General features: G+C 49.6%; 1 protein-coding gene across 2 annotated transcripts in view; it reads left to right on the top strand.

Moving 5' to 3' along the window:
• Positions 1–8,673, top strand: part of CDK2AP1 (cyclin dependent kinase 2 associated protein 1) — a 132,101-nt gene extending 123,428 nt beyond the window's left edge. For both annotated transcript variants that reach the window (XM_069619666.1, XM_069619665.1), the window contains exon 4: positions 7,975–8,673. In XM_069619666.1, the coding sequence (XP_069475767.1) occupies positions 7,975–8,042 (68 nt within the window). In that variant the 3' untranslated portion in view covers positions 8,043–8,673. The remainder of the gene's footprint in view (positions 1–7,974) is intronic.
• Positions 8,674–12,798: the final 4,125 nt, after the last annotated feature.

Raw genomic sequence — 12,798 nt, 5'->3', positions numbered from 1 at the left:
TGTTAAGCTTTCTCTCACTCTTTCTTTTCCTCGTTTTCCCACTGTCTTTTCGCCCCTGACCCTCTGTCCTTCTTTTCCTTACTTTCCTTGGCATTCCCTGTGTTGACCTCTGCTTACAAACAACTCTCCCTCATGCCTTCAGCTTCCTTTTTGGGTGACAGTTCCCCTTCCTTTCTGGCTCCTCTGCCCCCACCTGCCACCATAGTCTGTAGTATTTGCCACCCCCCCCCAACTGCTACTCTTTTCTCTGGCTTTACCTCTTCTCCACGGTTTTCTTCCTTCTATTATGCTCCCTTTTGCCCCTTCTTCTCCCATCTCGTGAATTCCCAAGAACATCTGTCAATATCTCCCAAGACCACCTTCTTCTACTGGCTCCCCCCTTTCAGTTGCCACTTAGGCCTAATTGGGCACATCTGTAGGGAGCCAATTCTCTTTGCTGCTGTTCCCTCTCCGGGCTCTCTTGCACCCGTTGGAACTGTGTTTGGGTTTTCTCCATGGCCCTGCACACCAGGAACTCTTTCCTGGGTAGCCATGTTGGAACCCGGCCATTCGGCCAAAGAAACTGCCAGATCCTTTGATGGGCCCATAATTCAAACCAAGACACTACACTGCCCCCACACCATGAGTTCTGACGGCTAGTATACCCAGGACCACCTATGATCATACTCTATGCTACACAGGAATACTGTCCTGCTGCTAGATTCTGCGGTCAGCTTTTACCTGATAGTCATGCTAGGCTCACCCTCTGGGTGTAGTGGAGCTGTTCTTGTTGACTTTTGGAAAAGGCTGCTACCAACTAGTGGAGTCCATGAAGCCAGTATTACAATATTACTTGCATATGAAAAACAGGGTACATGCTGAAGTACTTGAGATTGTGCAGAAGGAAAACATGGTATTCATGTATGTGTGCCCTAGCTCGGTGCTTAATTTGTGGGGGGACGGGGGCTTGCCAGGGCCTTTATTACTGAGCCCCAGCACTTATTTCTGAACCCAGCTTGCTTATGTTGTGGTGTTTTGGCAACTTTTATTTTAACAGGCAGTCATAGTAACCTAACAATCAACAACAGTGTGCACTGGCCGGGTCTCTGCATTCTGGGCTGGCTCATTGTTAGTCACAAACCTGATGACCCAGGTTGGCAGAGCAGGACTATATCAATTTTTAGGAACAACAAAGCGATGCAGGGTGACCATCCTGGGCACTGATGCTGGCCATATCCACACACTGCTCCACTCGGTCTGCATGACATTGCTGCATATTCTCTACTGTAATGCCCAGCAGGGTCGGTTGACAATTTAAAACAGTCACCAGGCACCAGCCCCAACACAGGAGCAAAGTGAGTGAAAAGACCCATATCGAAGAGAACAGCCGGTCATGTGTGCCAACCTAAGCAAGACGATCTTGCTGCAGTTCAACAGTTTAGTAATGATTTTCTCTACATTTGTCCAACAATTTACCATAGGAGGAGAGCATTTTTGCTATTTATTTCTGTGATTTGATGGTAAACATGCGCCACTTGACACTGATCGGATTAGAGCAACATGTTAACGATGATGTGTTTTTAAAGAAACATTTAAATATTTATTTTATTTCAAGACACAACCAATATGGTATGTTGATTTCACCCTTAATTAACCAGTGGTAGTCGGAACTTTAACACCAAATATGTTGACACCATGTGGAGGAGCTGGGTGACACTGTGGGGAGCTACCCCTGCCCCCATGCAAGAAAATATTTGTACCCTGGCACTTATATTTCTTGCAAATTAAGCACTGCAATAGCTTATGGGGGGGGGGGAGAGGGAATGTGAAAAACACAGATCCTATGTTCAAATGCCTTTCTATTTCAAACACCTAGACTGCTCACTATCGCAAACAAATTGGAATAGGAAAGGTATTTGCAAAGTTAGTAGCAAATGGACTGGAAAGGCAGCTACTATCAATGATCCAGTGATAGTCACATTCTCGGAAACGCAATAGAATGATCCGACGCCACCTCACCTTCTTGCAAGATCTCCAGGGCCTAGGCCCTATTGTCATCCGGTAGGAAGTCCAACAGGGGGGCGATCTTGTACCATAACTCCCTGTCCTAGCGGGTCACGATCGCGAGGGCGTTGGCCGCCTTAATCGTTGTTGCCGCCGACGAGATAACTCTTCGTCCCATCGCGTCCGGCTTCTTTCCTTCGCCGTCCGGAGGGGAAGTTGACGTTGAGGCCAATTGCCCCCCCCTGCTTTCTTCTTGGCGCCGCAGAGACGACCGAGTCAGGGGTCGGTAGTGCCCTAAGGCACAAAGGGGCCGCGTCGGGGACCCGGTGCTCAAGGCGACGGATTTCCGCCAGGATGTACAAGCCAAGGTTTTGGACATGCCGTTCAATGGGAACAATATGTTTGGGAAAACAGTGGATGAGTCCCTCAAAGCCATCAAGGCGGACACAGAGACAGCGAAGGCCCTAGGCGTTCTCCGGCAACGAAGGCCGTCCTTTCGGAGCACCGGAGGCAAGCAGAGTGCCTCCAAGGGATTCAGCGGTGGCTCCTCTACGTACCGCCAAGCGGCCCGCTCCTCGTCTCAGGAAGCCTATAGAGGACGAGGCAAGTCGGGTGGACCCCGCCGTTGTCCCCAGGCAGGCCAACGCGGCAAGGTATCCTCCAAGCAAGATTGAACCGACGCACCCCGGTGAGAAGTTTGTCAGCGTGTGGGAGTCCATCTCCACCGACCGTTGGGTGCTGGACGCCCTGGCCCAGGGGCACGTCCTTGAATTTCTAAAAAAGTGCCCCCGCATTCCACCCGTGGCCAGGAAAGAAAATCTCGTCCCTAAACTGCTTTTGGAGGTAAGGGCGATGCTCAAAAAAGGTGCCATCGAGCTCGTCCCGAAGAGGCTCCGGGGCACCGGAGTATATTTAAGGTACTTCCTCGTGAAAAAGAAGACAGGAGGATGGCGACCTGCGACGACTGAACAAGTACATCAAGGCACAGAAGTTCCGGATGGTCACCCTCCAGCACGTGCTGGGACAGCTGAAGGAGGGCTATTTCCTGTTGTCGTTGGATTTGGAGGATGCGTACTTCCACATCCCCATTCTCAAGGACACCGAAGGTTTCTCAGGTTCGTGGTCCAAGGACAGCACCACCAGTTCAAGGCCCTCCCGTTCGGATTGAAGTCGGCACCCAGGGTGTTCCCTAAGTGCCTCGCACCGGTGGCGTCGCGGCTGCGCCTGCAGGGGATACACGTCTACCCCTACCTGGACGACTGGCTCATCCGAGCAAGGACAAGGGAGCTCACCGTAGATAACACAGCGAAGACCGTCCAGCTGCTCACAGACCTGGGATTCTCCATCAACTTTCCCAAATCCCACCTGGTCCCGTCTCAAGTCGCACTGTTTCTGGGAGCCAAGCTCGACACAGTGGCAAGTCTGGCCTCGCCGTCAGAGGAAAGGACAAAGGCCATCCTGGGCAAGGTGCAGCATCTGCTAGCCACAGACGTGGCCAGGGTGAGGTCCATCAAGTCCCTCCTCGGGATGATGTCCTCCTGCATATATCTCGTGCGCCTGTGCAGGCTTCGGATGCGCCCTCTGCAAGAGTTCCTCGATGGCCGCTGGATCCAAGCGACGGGCAGCTTCGAGGACAGGATCCCGTTCAACGAGACCTTCCGACGAGCGATCCGGTGGTGGGGCACCCTCGCTCATCTGACGGCGTGCACAGACTTTCAGACCCCATCCCACCAGATAACGGTGATGACAGATGCCTCCCTGGAAAGGTGGGGAGCGCCCACCGGAGAACTTCACGCGAGAGGCCTTTGGCTCCCGGAGGAGAAACCGCTTCACATCAACATCCTGGAGCTCCGTGCAGTGTTCTGGGCCCTCAGGTCCTTTCTCCCGTCCCTCAAGGGCAAGGTTGTGAGAATCTTCACTGACAACACCACCACGATGTTCTACATCCGGAATCAGGGAGGAACCAGATCCTCAGCCCTCTCCAAGGAAGCCCAGGATCTGTGGCATTGAGGGATGTTTCTAGTGCACTTTCAACTGGCAGGGATAAAGAACACCATTACCGACTCACTCAGCAGGGAGCTGTGCTCGTGCCACGAGTGGGAACTACGGAGAACAAAAAGGGCTCCAACCACAGATGTAACTCTTAACACTATCCTAATGTCGGAGTGTCTGCATGATTCTATTGTGAATTATTTCAAAGTGGGGTTTCAAATAGTAAACCAAGTATCCTTTACATGCATAATCAGATCGCCATATATGGCAGAAAGAGGCACAAATCCCTCATTCTTGGTCATTATTTGAGTTAACCATTGTTCATGATGTTCTTCTTTATTTATTTTAACCAAAAAGTCATAAGCCATAACTGGCTGGTTCGTAAGTAGAAAAAACAGACAAAAATACAATATGGGGAACAATATTTTCACAGTGAATATTTTCGCTTTTCAATAGTCACATAGTGAGTGGGTTAGTATCGATTAGGTGCACAAAAGACATTTGTGTATAATAAGAAAACAAAAAAGATGTTTGCATTTATAACTAGGAATTGTTCAATATTGATACAGAACCAATAGAGGGAGCATACTGGCCAATTGTTTGGTCCCCCAGTTTCAACGAGGGTTGGCTAGAGCCCCTGTTTAGGGCTGGGTGTCTAACCAGTCAGGTATAGAGGGTCGACTTGAATTCAGTCAAATCAGAGCCGAGTTAAATTGACCCAAAAATGCATATTGGCAGTACACAACGAAAACGGGGGAAACCGATAGTAGCGAAACACCCGATTTGTCTGTCTGCAAGTAACGCAAGGTGCATAAATCGCCCGCTAAACTTGGAGGTACTGAGAGGTCAAATCAGGGTATGAATTAAATTTCATATACAGAGGACCAAAACCATCGGTCTACGCCAGTGTGCGGGGCCCCCCATCTAGTTGGTAAGGACAATACAGCACATGGGGTGTTTGGCCTTTGGGCGTTTCGGCTGGAAATTAGAACGCCTTCGTCTGGGCCTCCGGTATGGAGATCTCTGTAGGGTGGGAACCGCTAATCTTCACTGTAAGGGGGGGGCGGAATCCTGTGATCACTGAATCAAGACATAAAGTTGCTGGCTAAGGACCCCGCGTGATGGAAACCACATCAGGAAAGTTTAATCCAGTAAGTGAAGGGACAGGTCATTACAAAGATTAAGAATCTTTGTAAGATGTCGTAATAAGAGGAGTAAAAGGGTGAAGAAGTGCAGTCGTGCTGAGGAGCTCAGGATACTGTTCTCTGGTAGCACGTTGTATAAACCCCAGGGGTAATGCTAGAGATAAATCAAGCCAGTGATTTGTGTTGCGTCTATACCGCGGGGCTCTCCTGCACCCGCGGGGAAGCTGTACAATTGGATCGTCAGGATCAAGTGCATCGATCTTCCGAGGATGGGGAAGACCGCAGATCGACCTGTTCGTGACGACGACAAACTCCAAGTGCTAGAGGTTCGCCAGCAGGTTTCCCAAGCCGAGGAGCATGGGCGATGCCTTCTCGTTCCCCTGGGACGGCCTGTTCCTATATGCGTTCCCTCCATTGCCGTTGCTGCTCCGACTCGTCAACCAGCTCAAGAGGTCCCGGTGCAGGATGATCCTCGTCGCACTGGTGTGGCCGAGGCAGATCTGGTTCCCGGACATTCTGGACTTGTCGGTGTCCCCACCAGTCAAGCTGCCGACGGATGCGGATCTCCTCTCCAGAGAAGGAGGTGCCATACTTCATCACAACCCGGAGTCGTTGAACTTGCAGGCCTGGCTCCTGCAGCACTAGAGTTTGGAGGGTACGATATCCCGGCTGACTGCAGAGAGGTCCTTGCAAAGGCCAGGACGTCCTCAACTCAAGTGCTACGGACATAAGTGGAAGTGGTTCTCTGTCTGCAAAGAAGATTAACCCTCTACAGATTACGGCCCCTCAAGTGCTGCCGTACCTACTGTCGCTGGCCAAGGCTGGACTGGCTCACGCCTCCATCAAGATACATCTGGCTGCGATCTCCCGATACACCAGAATCACAGGACGGGCGCCCTTGTGGTCCCATTGCCTGGTGAAGGAATTTATGAAGGGACTGTTCCGATCGTTCCCGCCGGTGAAGGCCCCTGCCCCGGCGTGGGAGCTCAACGTGGTGCTGACCAGGCTCATGGGGGCGCCATTCGAGCCCCTGCATTTGGCACCATTGAAGTTCCTATCGTGGAAGCCTGTGTTTCTTGTGGCCATCACCTCCGCACGACGAGTGGGAGTGATCCAGGCCCTATCCTGCAAGCCTCCATACTTGACTTTTCACGACACGAGGGTGGTGCTGAGGACGCACCCCTCTTTATGCCAAAGGTGCCGTCGGACTTCCACCTCAACGAGCCCTTGGTGTTACCTGTTTTCTTCCCGTCGCCTTCGTCATCGGCCGAGAGGACTCTGCACTCGCTGGATGTGGCTAGAGCGCTGAAGTTCTGTGGACCGCACGAAGAGTTTTCGGAAGACATCACAGCTATTTGTGCGCTTTGGACCTGTGAACCAAGGGAAGGCTCGTTCGAAGGCTTCCATTTCCAGATGGCTCTCCGGCTGCATCATGCACTGTCATCAGTTGGCAAACCGACCGTTGCCTGGCCGTCCGAGAGCCCATTCGACCAGAGCTATCGCTGCTACCACGACGTTCTTGTCTGTTGTGCCCCTGCTGGACATCTGCAGGGCTACTACGTGGAGGTCAACGCACACCTTCACGAGATTCTACTGCGTCGACCGACCGGGATTCCAGGGAGGAGTCCAGGGTCTGCCAAGCGGTGCTGCGCAACCTGTTCACCTAAGGTGAGCCTGGTGAGGAGGTAAGAATTGCTTAATGTTGAGTTTTTGATGTAATGCTTAATGTTGAGCCTTTGCCACCTCCCGTTGGTGTGCATGTGTGTACTGCTATGTATTCTTGTATTCATGAGCATGTGAATCCATGCCAGACCCCATGCCGGAGAAGGAACAAGTTACTTACCTGTAACTGTTGTTCTCTAGCATGGGTCTGGCATGGATTCACATGCGAACCCTCCCTCCTACCCCTCTGCGGCTCTTCGCTTGGTCATACTGCCACTTTGCGTGCTACCAAATCTGAGGATGCCCGCCAGAGGCGGGGCTTAGGGAGAGGGCAGTCATTGGCTGGGGGCAGTATGACCCAGAGACCAGTGATTGGTTACTACTGAGAAAGACAGATCAGAAACGAAACTGATACTGATTTTTTTTCTTTACCGAGGATTCCCGGCCTGACGACGTGGAATATTCATGAGCATGTGAATCCATGCCAGACCCATGCTGGAGAACAACAGTTACAGGTAAATAACTTGTTCCTTTGGCATGACGAAAACAGAAGAGTGCCTGATATACCCAGGTGTTGGTAGAACATACAAGCACATGTTGTGGCAATGATTGGATCAATGCGTACACTTCCAAAATTGAGCTTCTGCTCTGGGGCCTGTTGAGCATGTCTCCATAACATTTTGGTGGCCAGCCACATTAGCCAAGTGTGCTAACTGGGAGCCCTTTTTAAATGCTGAACTGGCTTGCTAGTCAACAGTTAAGTCGATCTTTTCGAGATTGAAGCTCCTGCAATGGTTCCCCTTTGTTTTGTTGTTGTCCGACCTGCACAGTGATCCTCTCAATTGGTGTCTATGCTCATCCCACCACTACGTGGTTGTAAAATTTGCGAAGAGCTTAGAACTATGCTGCCCATCCTTGGCCGAGATTTTGCCAATTACTCAGGGCATTAAAATAATACATTAGTTGCTGAATAATTCATATTCAATTAAAATTCATGAAGAAGACCTTTTCGGATTTTAATTTTTAATACTTTTTTAAAAAAAAAATATAAAGTTTGCTTGCGTTCTTTGGATGAGGGCACTTTATGTAAATAAGTGGGCTAGTAGCAAAATGCAATAGTTTGAAAAAGGGGAGGCGAATTGGCAAATGTTTAAATTGTGATTCAAACATTTTAAATTTTGTTACCCTTCAGGCATTATCCATGCTCGAGGACTGGTTCGGGAATGCCTAGCGGAAACCGAAAGGAACGCAAGATCATAGCCTGCGAGCGACCACGGCGGATCTCCATCAAGTTTTACATCTCCACATGAAGAAGACGAGTGATTTATTACTTTGTGATTCCAAAACATTCGCGTAAATGTTCCAACTTTTTTGTTTTGACCGGCATTAAGTACTGTACAGTGATTCAAGAATCTTAACTACAATTTTGCAGTGAAACTGCGTTAATACTACCATGGCAAGTTACTCGACTTTTTCAAAGGAAGCCAGAAACTGCATGAAGATAAATGCTTAATTTTTTATTTACGTGCCTGTACATTTTTGTTTTTTCTTTGCTTAAACCGACAGCCGACTTACTGGGCCTTGCACATTTACATAAGCTATCTGTTTTTGTTTGGTAATACAAGCAAAAAAAAGACATTTTACCCAATTTCCTTACTAGTTTAAAGTTCGCTATACATCCCAGTGGAATCGGATTGTTTCGCTGGGATTTGGTGAATATTTATAGCGCATGGCTCACAAGGGGTGAGTAACTAAGTCGCAACGGAAACTGTAGAGTTTGCTAGTATCTTTGCAACAGAATTCTGAAACCTGCAAAAACTACTTACTGAAATTGATATTTGCATCTTTGTATCTATTTATTACTTTATGTAATAAAGCTTATTTTCACTAATGATTTGTGAATCGCTTTATGTAGTAGATGGTAAATGGGTGCATTTATTTGTCGTTCCTTGTTATGGGCGGAGACCTGGCTTCATGGAGCTGTGCAGAGCTTAAAGGTGAGAATCCATTGGGTATCGGTCAATTACTGAGCCACAGAAAATTTCGAAAACGAAAATGCTGAATTTCGAAATGCACATTTTCCCACAATTATAGGTCGGGGGTATAGAGTAATAAGCAATATAAGAGTGGTATGGGAGGGGTTGCGGGAGGTCTCTCTTTGCATATAATTGCAAACAAATTCTGTATTTTCGTTTCCGATTTTATTTGTTTTTATTTATTTTTTTGGTATTTATTTTTTTCCCGAAGTGATCCCATAGATCCCATCCATTGTTGAATGAGCATCTCAGACTGTAGTGACTGTGTGGATCTGGATGATGACTGGCATCTGCTTAAGGATCCATGAACATGTAAATAGGAGATCATCGGACTGAAAACCAAATGGAATGGAACCCAGTATTTTTACCAGTCGGTGGGCACTATGGGCAAGAACAACCCTAACCATTCTGAAATGTGACACTCGAATGTTTGTGAAAATACAACGCAATAGTGTTTTGTGTTTGTAGTATATTCTATTTATGCTCCTTTTATTTATCTTTGATCACTTGTAGATCTGTTTTTCACCCCGCCCCATAGCGCTTTGTAAACAAAAATGCAGACAAAAAGTGCTTTACTTCAATGTAGCCACAAATCCTTTGTCATACAGGGAATGGGCTGGAAGTTCCTGCTACTCCGTGCACACAAAGTGGACAACATTATGAATAAGAAGGAAACGCTGAGAGGACCACAATCGTCCAGGGGCCCATCCGAGTGTATGGAGCAGAATAGCATACCCTCTGGGTTCCAGCATAGCAGCTCTCTGAAAAGTGCAAATGATGTAATTTATTTCAAATTGGGAACAAAGGTTAATAGATGTCAAATATTGGGCTGCTTGTGCTTGTGTTGCATCCCCTCCATACAGCCAGGCTGGTAAAGTCTTGTTATGGGAGTAGCTAATGCAATGCATAGCCTGAGCATTAATGGTATCCAGTGATAATGTCGCAGGGGACATGGCTGCCAGGTGGCGACAATTCTCTAATAAATGCACCCTGTAGACAACTAAACACTACCCCAAATATTCTAGGATTGGAGGTAATATGTAATTCTACCCCTCCTAGAATATTTGGGGAAAGCATGTTTGGTGTCCGGAAAAAGTCACCTACCTAGCAACTTTTTCACAGCGACATTATCACATGGAACCAGCATTAATGGGGTTCGGCTTTATTACAAGGAGAAGGGAAGCATGTGTGGTTGAGCTATACATTCTAGAATGCTGGCGTGCAAAAGAGAGACTTATGTCTCATTGTCTTAAGGATTTTGATTCGAATTTACCAAAGGAAGTTGGCCGTGTTGTGGTGGCGCAATCTTGTAATGGTGCAAGACGACCTGACGCATTTATTAATGCATTTTGTATATTTTGCTGGACTTCACATCGCGATCTAGTCACTAATGTTGTCGTCGATGTCTTTTCTCTATGTTGGGACAATGTATCGCAATGAATGAATTCTATATGTGATGTGCGGCGGCCATTGCTGAATAGTTTGATTTTAGTTTGAAGCAAAAGCAATAAGTGAGTCTTATTATGATTCAATTGACTCATGCACTATTTCAGATTCTCCGTGCACTCGCTGTAAGTAATTAGATAGCATAGCAATGATTTCAAAACACCCACTTCATCAAATTGTGAAAATAATGAATAGCAGAAATCTATTTACAAATTCTTTCGACTGATGGCCATACATGCACATGTGTATTGTGTATAATTATCTTGAATGATGGATGGCCATGCATCTCCTGATCACAAAACCATCTCTGTGCTGAATTGATTGATTGAGGTATTTATAACGCGCTCCGGGTGGTTGTGGCTGCATCTAGGCGGAGTCGAAGCGTGGAATATCCACATCGGTAGTAAGGCTGTAAGGCAACATCACCAGCATAAATATGGATGTATCGCAGTATTGCAATCATGATCTCAATCTAACATTTACACACATGGTCCGCTCTCAAATGAAAGGCCTACGAGTGACTGTTCCGTCTTAAAGATTAGACGTTGTTACACCCTACCATCTATGTTCTGCTTGTTCTCCCAGACTCATTGTGGTGACTATGGTGGAACTTGTGTAATTTCTTTGCATGGAAGCATTCTGGCATTTAGTGCCGTAACTACACCGGCTTCCTTCACTTTCCAGTATAATTAATAAGGAGATTTTTCTATTGTCACTTGGTGAGCATCGTGAAATTATCTTAAAGGTACAGAGACTGGCCACCAGGGGGCGCACGGATGAAGGACACCTCCGTGTGAGCTCCGGACCCACAGGCCCTAAAAGTGATTTGAGCCCTCACTTTTGACCCCCCGGTCCACAACAACGGCTGTCCAGGCAATGCGACCCGGCCCCCCATCCACTGAGCGAAATCCCGGAGAAAAACGCTCACGGCAACACAGGGAAAAGACAGTCGATCTGCGCCTCCCCCCATCAGCCACAAACGCAGCATTCCAGGCGCAGGCCGCAGCCGCCTGACACCCGAGACACCCAGCTCCTCCCACCACCCTCCTGCGGAGGCTCCACCTAGCAGCTGCTGCAGTACTCCCTGCCCCTGTGGGACAGCCGAACACCCGGGGAATGTTCCTGCACTCTCGGCGTGTCCGCCTGTGCAGCCCCGGCCTCAGGCGGTCCGCCACACGGAGACAACCTGTGGAGCGGGTAGGTGTGTCCCCCCCCCCCCCTCTTGGAACACGCATATTTGCCCCGCGAGACCAGAGGCCCATCTCCCCCCACCCCCCCCCCCACTGGGATCCAAAGTCAGGTGGTGGTGTGCTGGTCGCGGGGGAGGAGCGGCCCCCCATCCCACCAGAGGACCGTAGCGGACTCACGGAGGTAGCAGCATGCAAGCCTGCACAGGCCCATCGCTGACCACACCACCACACCACCCGCCAAGCCACACTTGAAAGTACGGGCCCTGGGGAAAGCGCATGCAAGGACTGGACCCTGCCCTAGAAGGCCCTGAGAGCCCAAATGTAAACTGCGCTGGGGGCATAGGGGGGGAGATTCCAACACACGGCAGTAGCCGTAGGCCCTCTCGCAGCTCCTGCACCTGGCACAGCACCAACGCAGGCCATAATCGATACCGTATATAACCCCAGGGGCCCTCGGTTCGCCCCCAATCATAGGCACCCTACAACACGCCTAGGGCTGCTCGCCCCATAAGGGAGCAGTGCCCAACTCGGTGACGCTGTTACGCAAGGCACAACTTCCCCCAGGCGCCCCGCCGCAAGAGAACCAGCAACCGCCTGACTCCCCATGGAGGGCAGCAACACGCGTTTTTCCCTTGGAGCGCCCTATACCAAGTCTAGACCCTGTCCCCCCAACCACAGTACCAAAACGGGCAGTCCTGAACCTACTGCAAGCACCTGAGCAACGTTCTACGGTCTCTCTGCTGAGTTTATCACCATGGCCACAGCACATAAGGCAAGGAGCTTGTACCTGCACCAAAGGCAACGCAGAGGGTTGAGCCCCCACCTTTGGGGCGTGTGCCCTCCTTTGTACAACCGCTGGCCTCTCGCCCTGTCAAGACCCAGACAGGCGGCCCGGCGACGAAGGGAAACGGAACAGCCAACTGTGTCCTCACCTGAACTTTAACTCGAGCCAAGGCCCCCTGTTAAGGGTCCTGCCCCACGCAACCCCATCAGTGCCTACACACGGGCCCGCACCAACACTGGAGAACCCCTGGCATCGTATCAGGCCCACGGACAGAAGCCAACTGGAACGGAGGGTAGGGCCCCTGAATTCAGGGCGTGTGCCTACTCCCACTCGTGGACCCCTGATCCGCAGGACGCCCTGCACAACATCCCACTACATACTTCTAGAACTGTACAACGCAGCAGTGCAGAGGGTGGAGCCCCCACTCCTGGGCCGTATGCCTCTTCGCACGCCAGAACCAGATGAACACTAAGAGCAAATTGGCCAAATACGCATATACCCCCTTACCTCCGGAACCAAAGCCAAGACCCATAATGTTGCCTCGGAGACGGGAGCGGCAG

This window comes from Ambystoma mexicanum, chromosome 10 (assembly GCF_040938575.1).
Source record: "Ambystoma mexicanum isolate Mex_15411 chromosome 10, UKY_AmexF1_1, whole genome shotgun sequence".
Taxonomy (NCBI): Eukaryota; Metazoa; Chordata; class Amphibia; order Caudata; family Ambystomatidae; genus Ambystoma; species Ambystoma mexicanum.
Note: the sequence above shows the minus strand (reverse complement) of the source record. Positions and strands in the feature narration are given on the sequence as shown.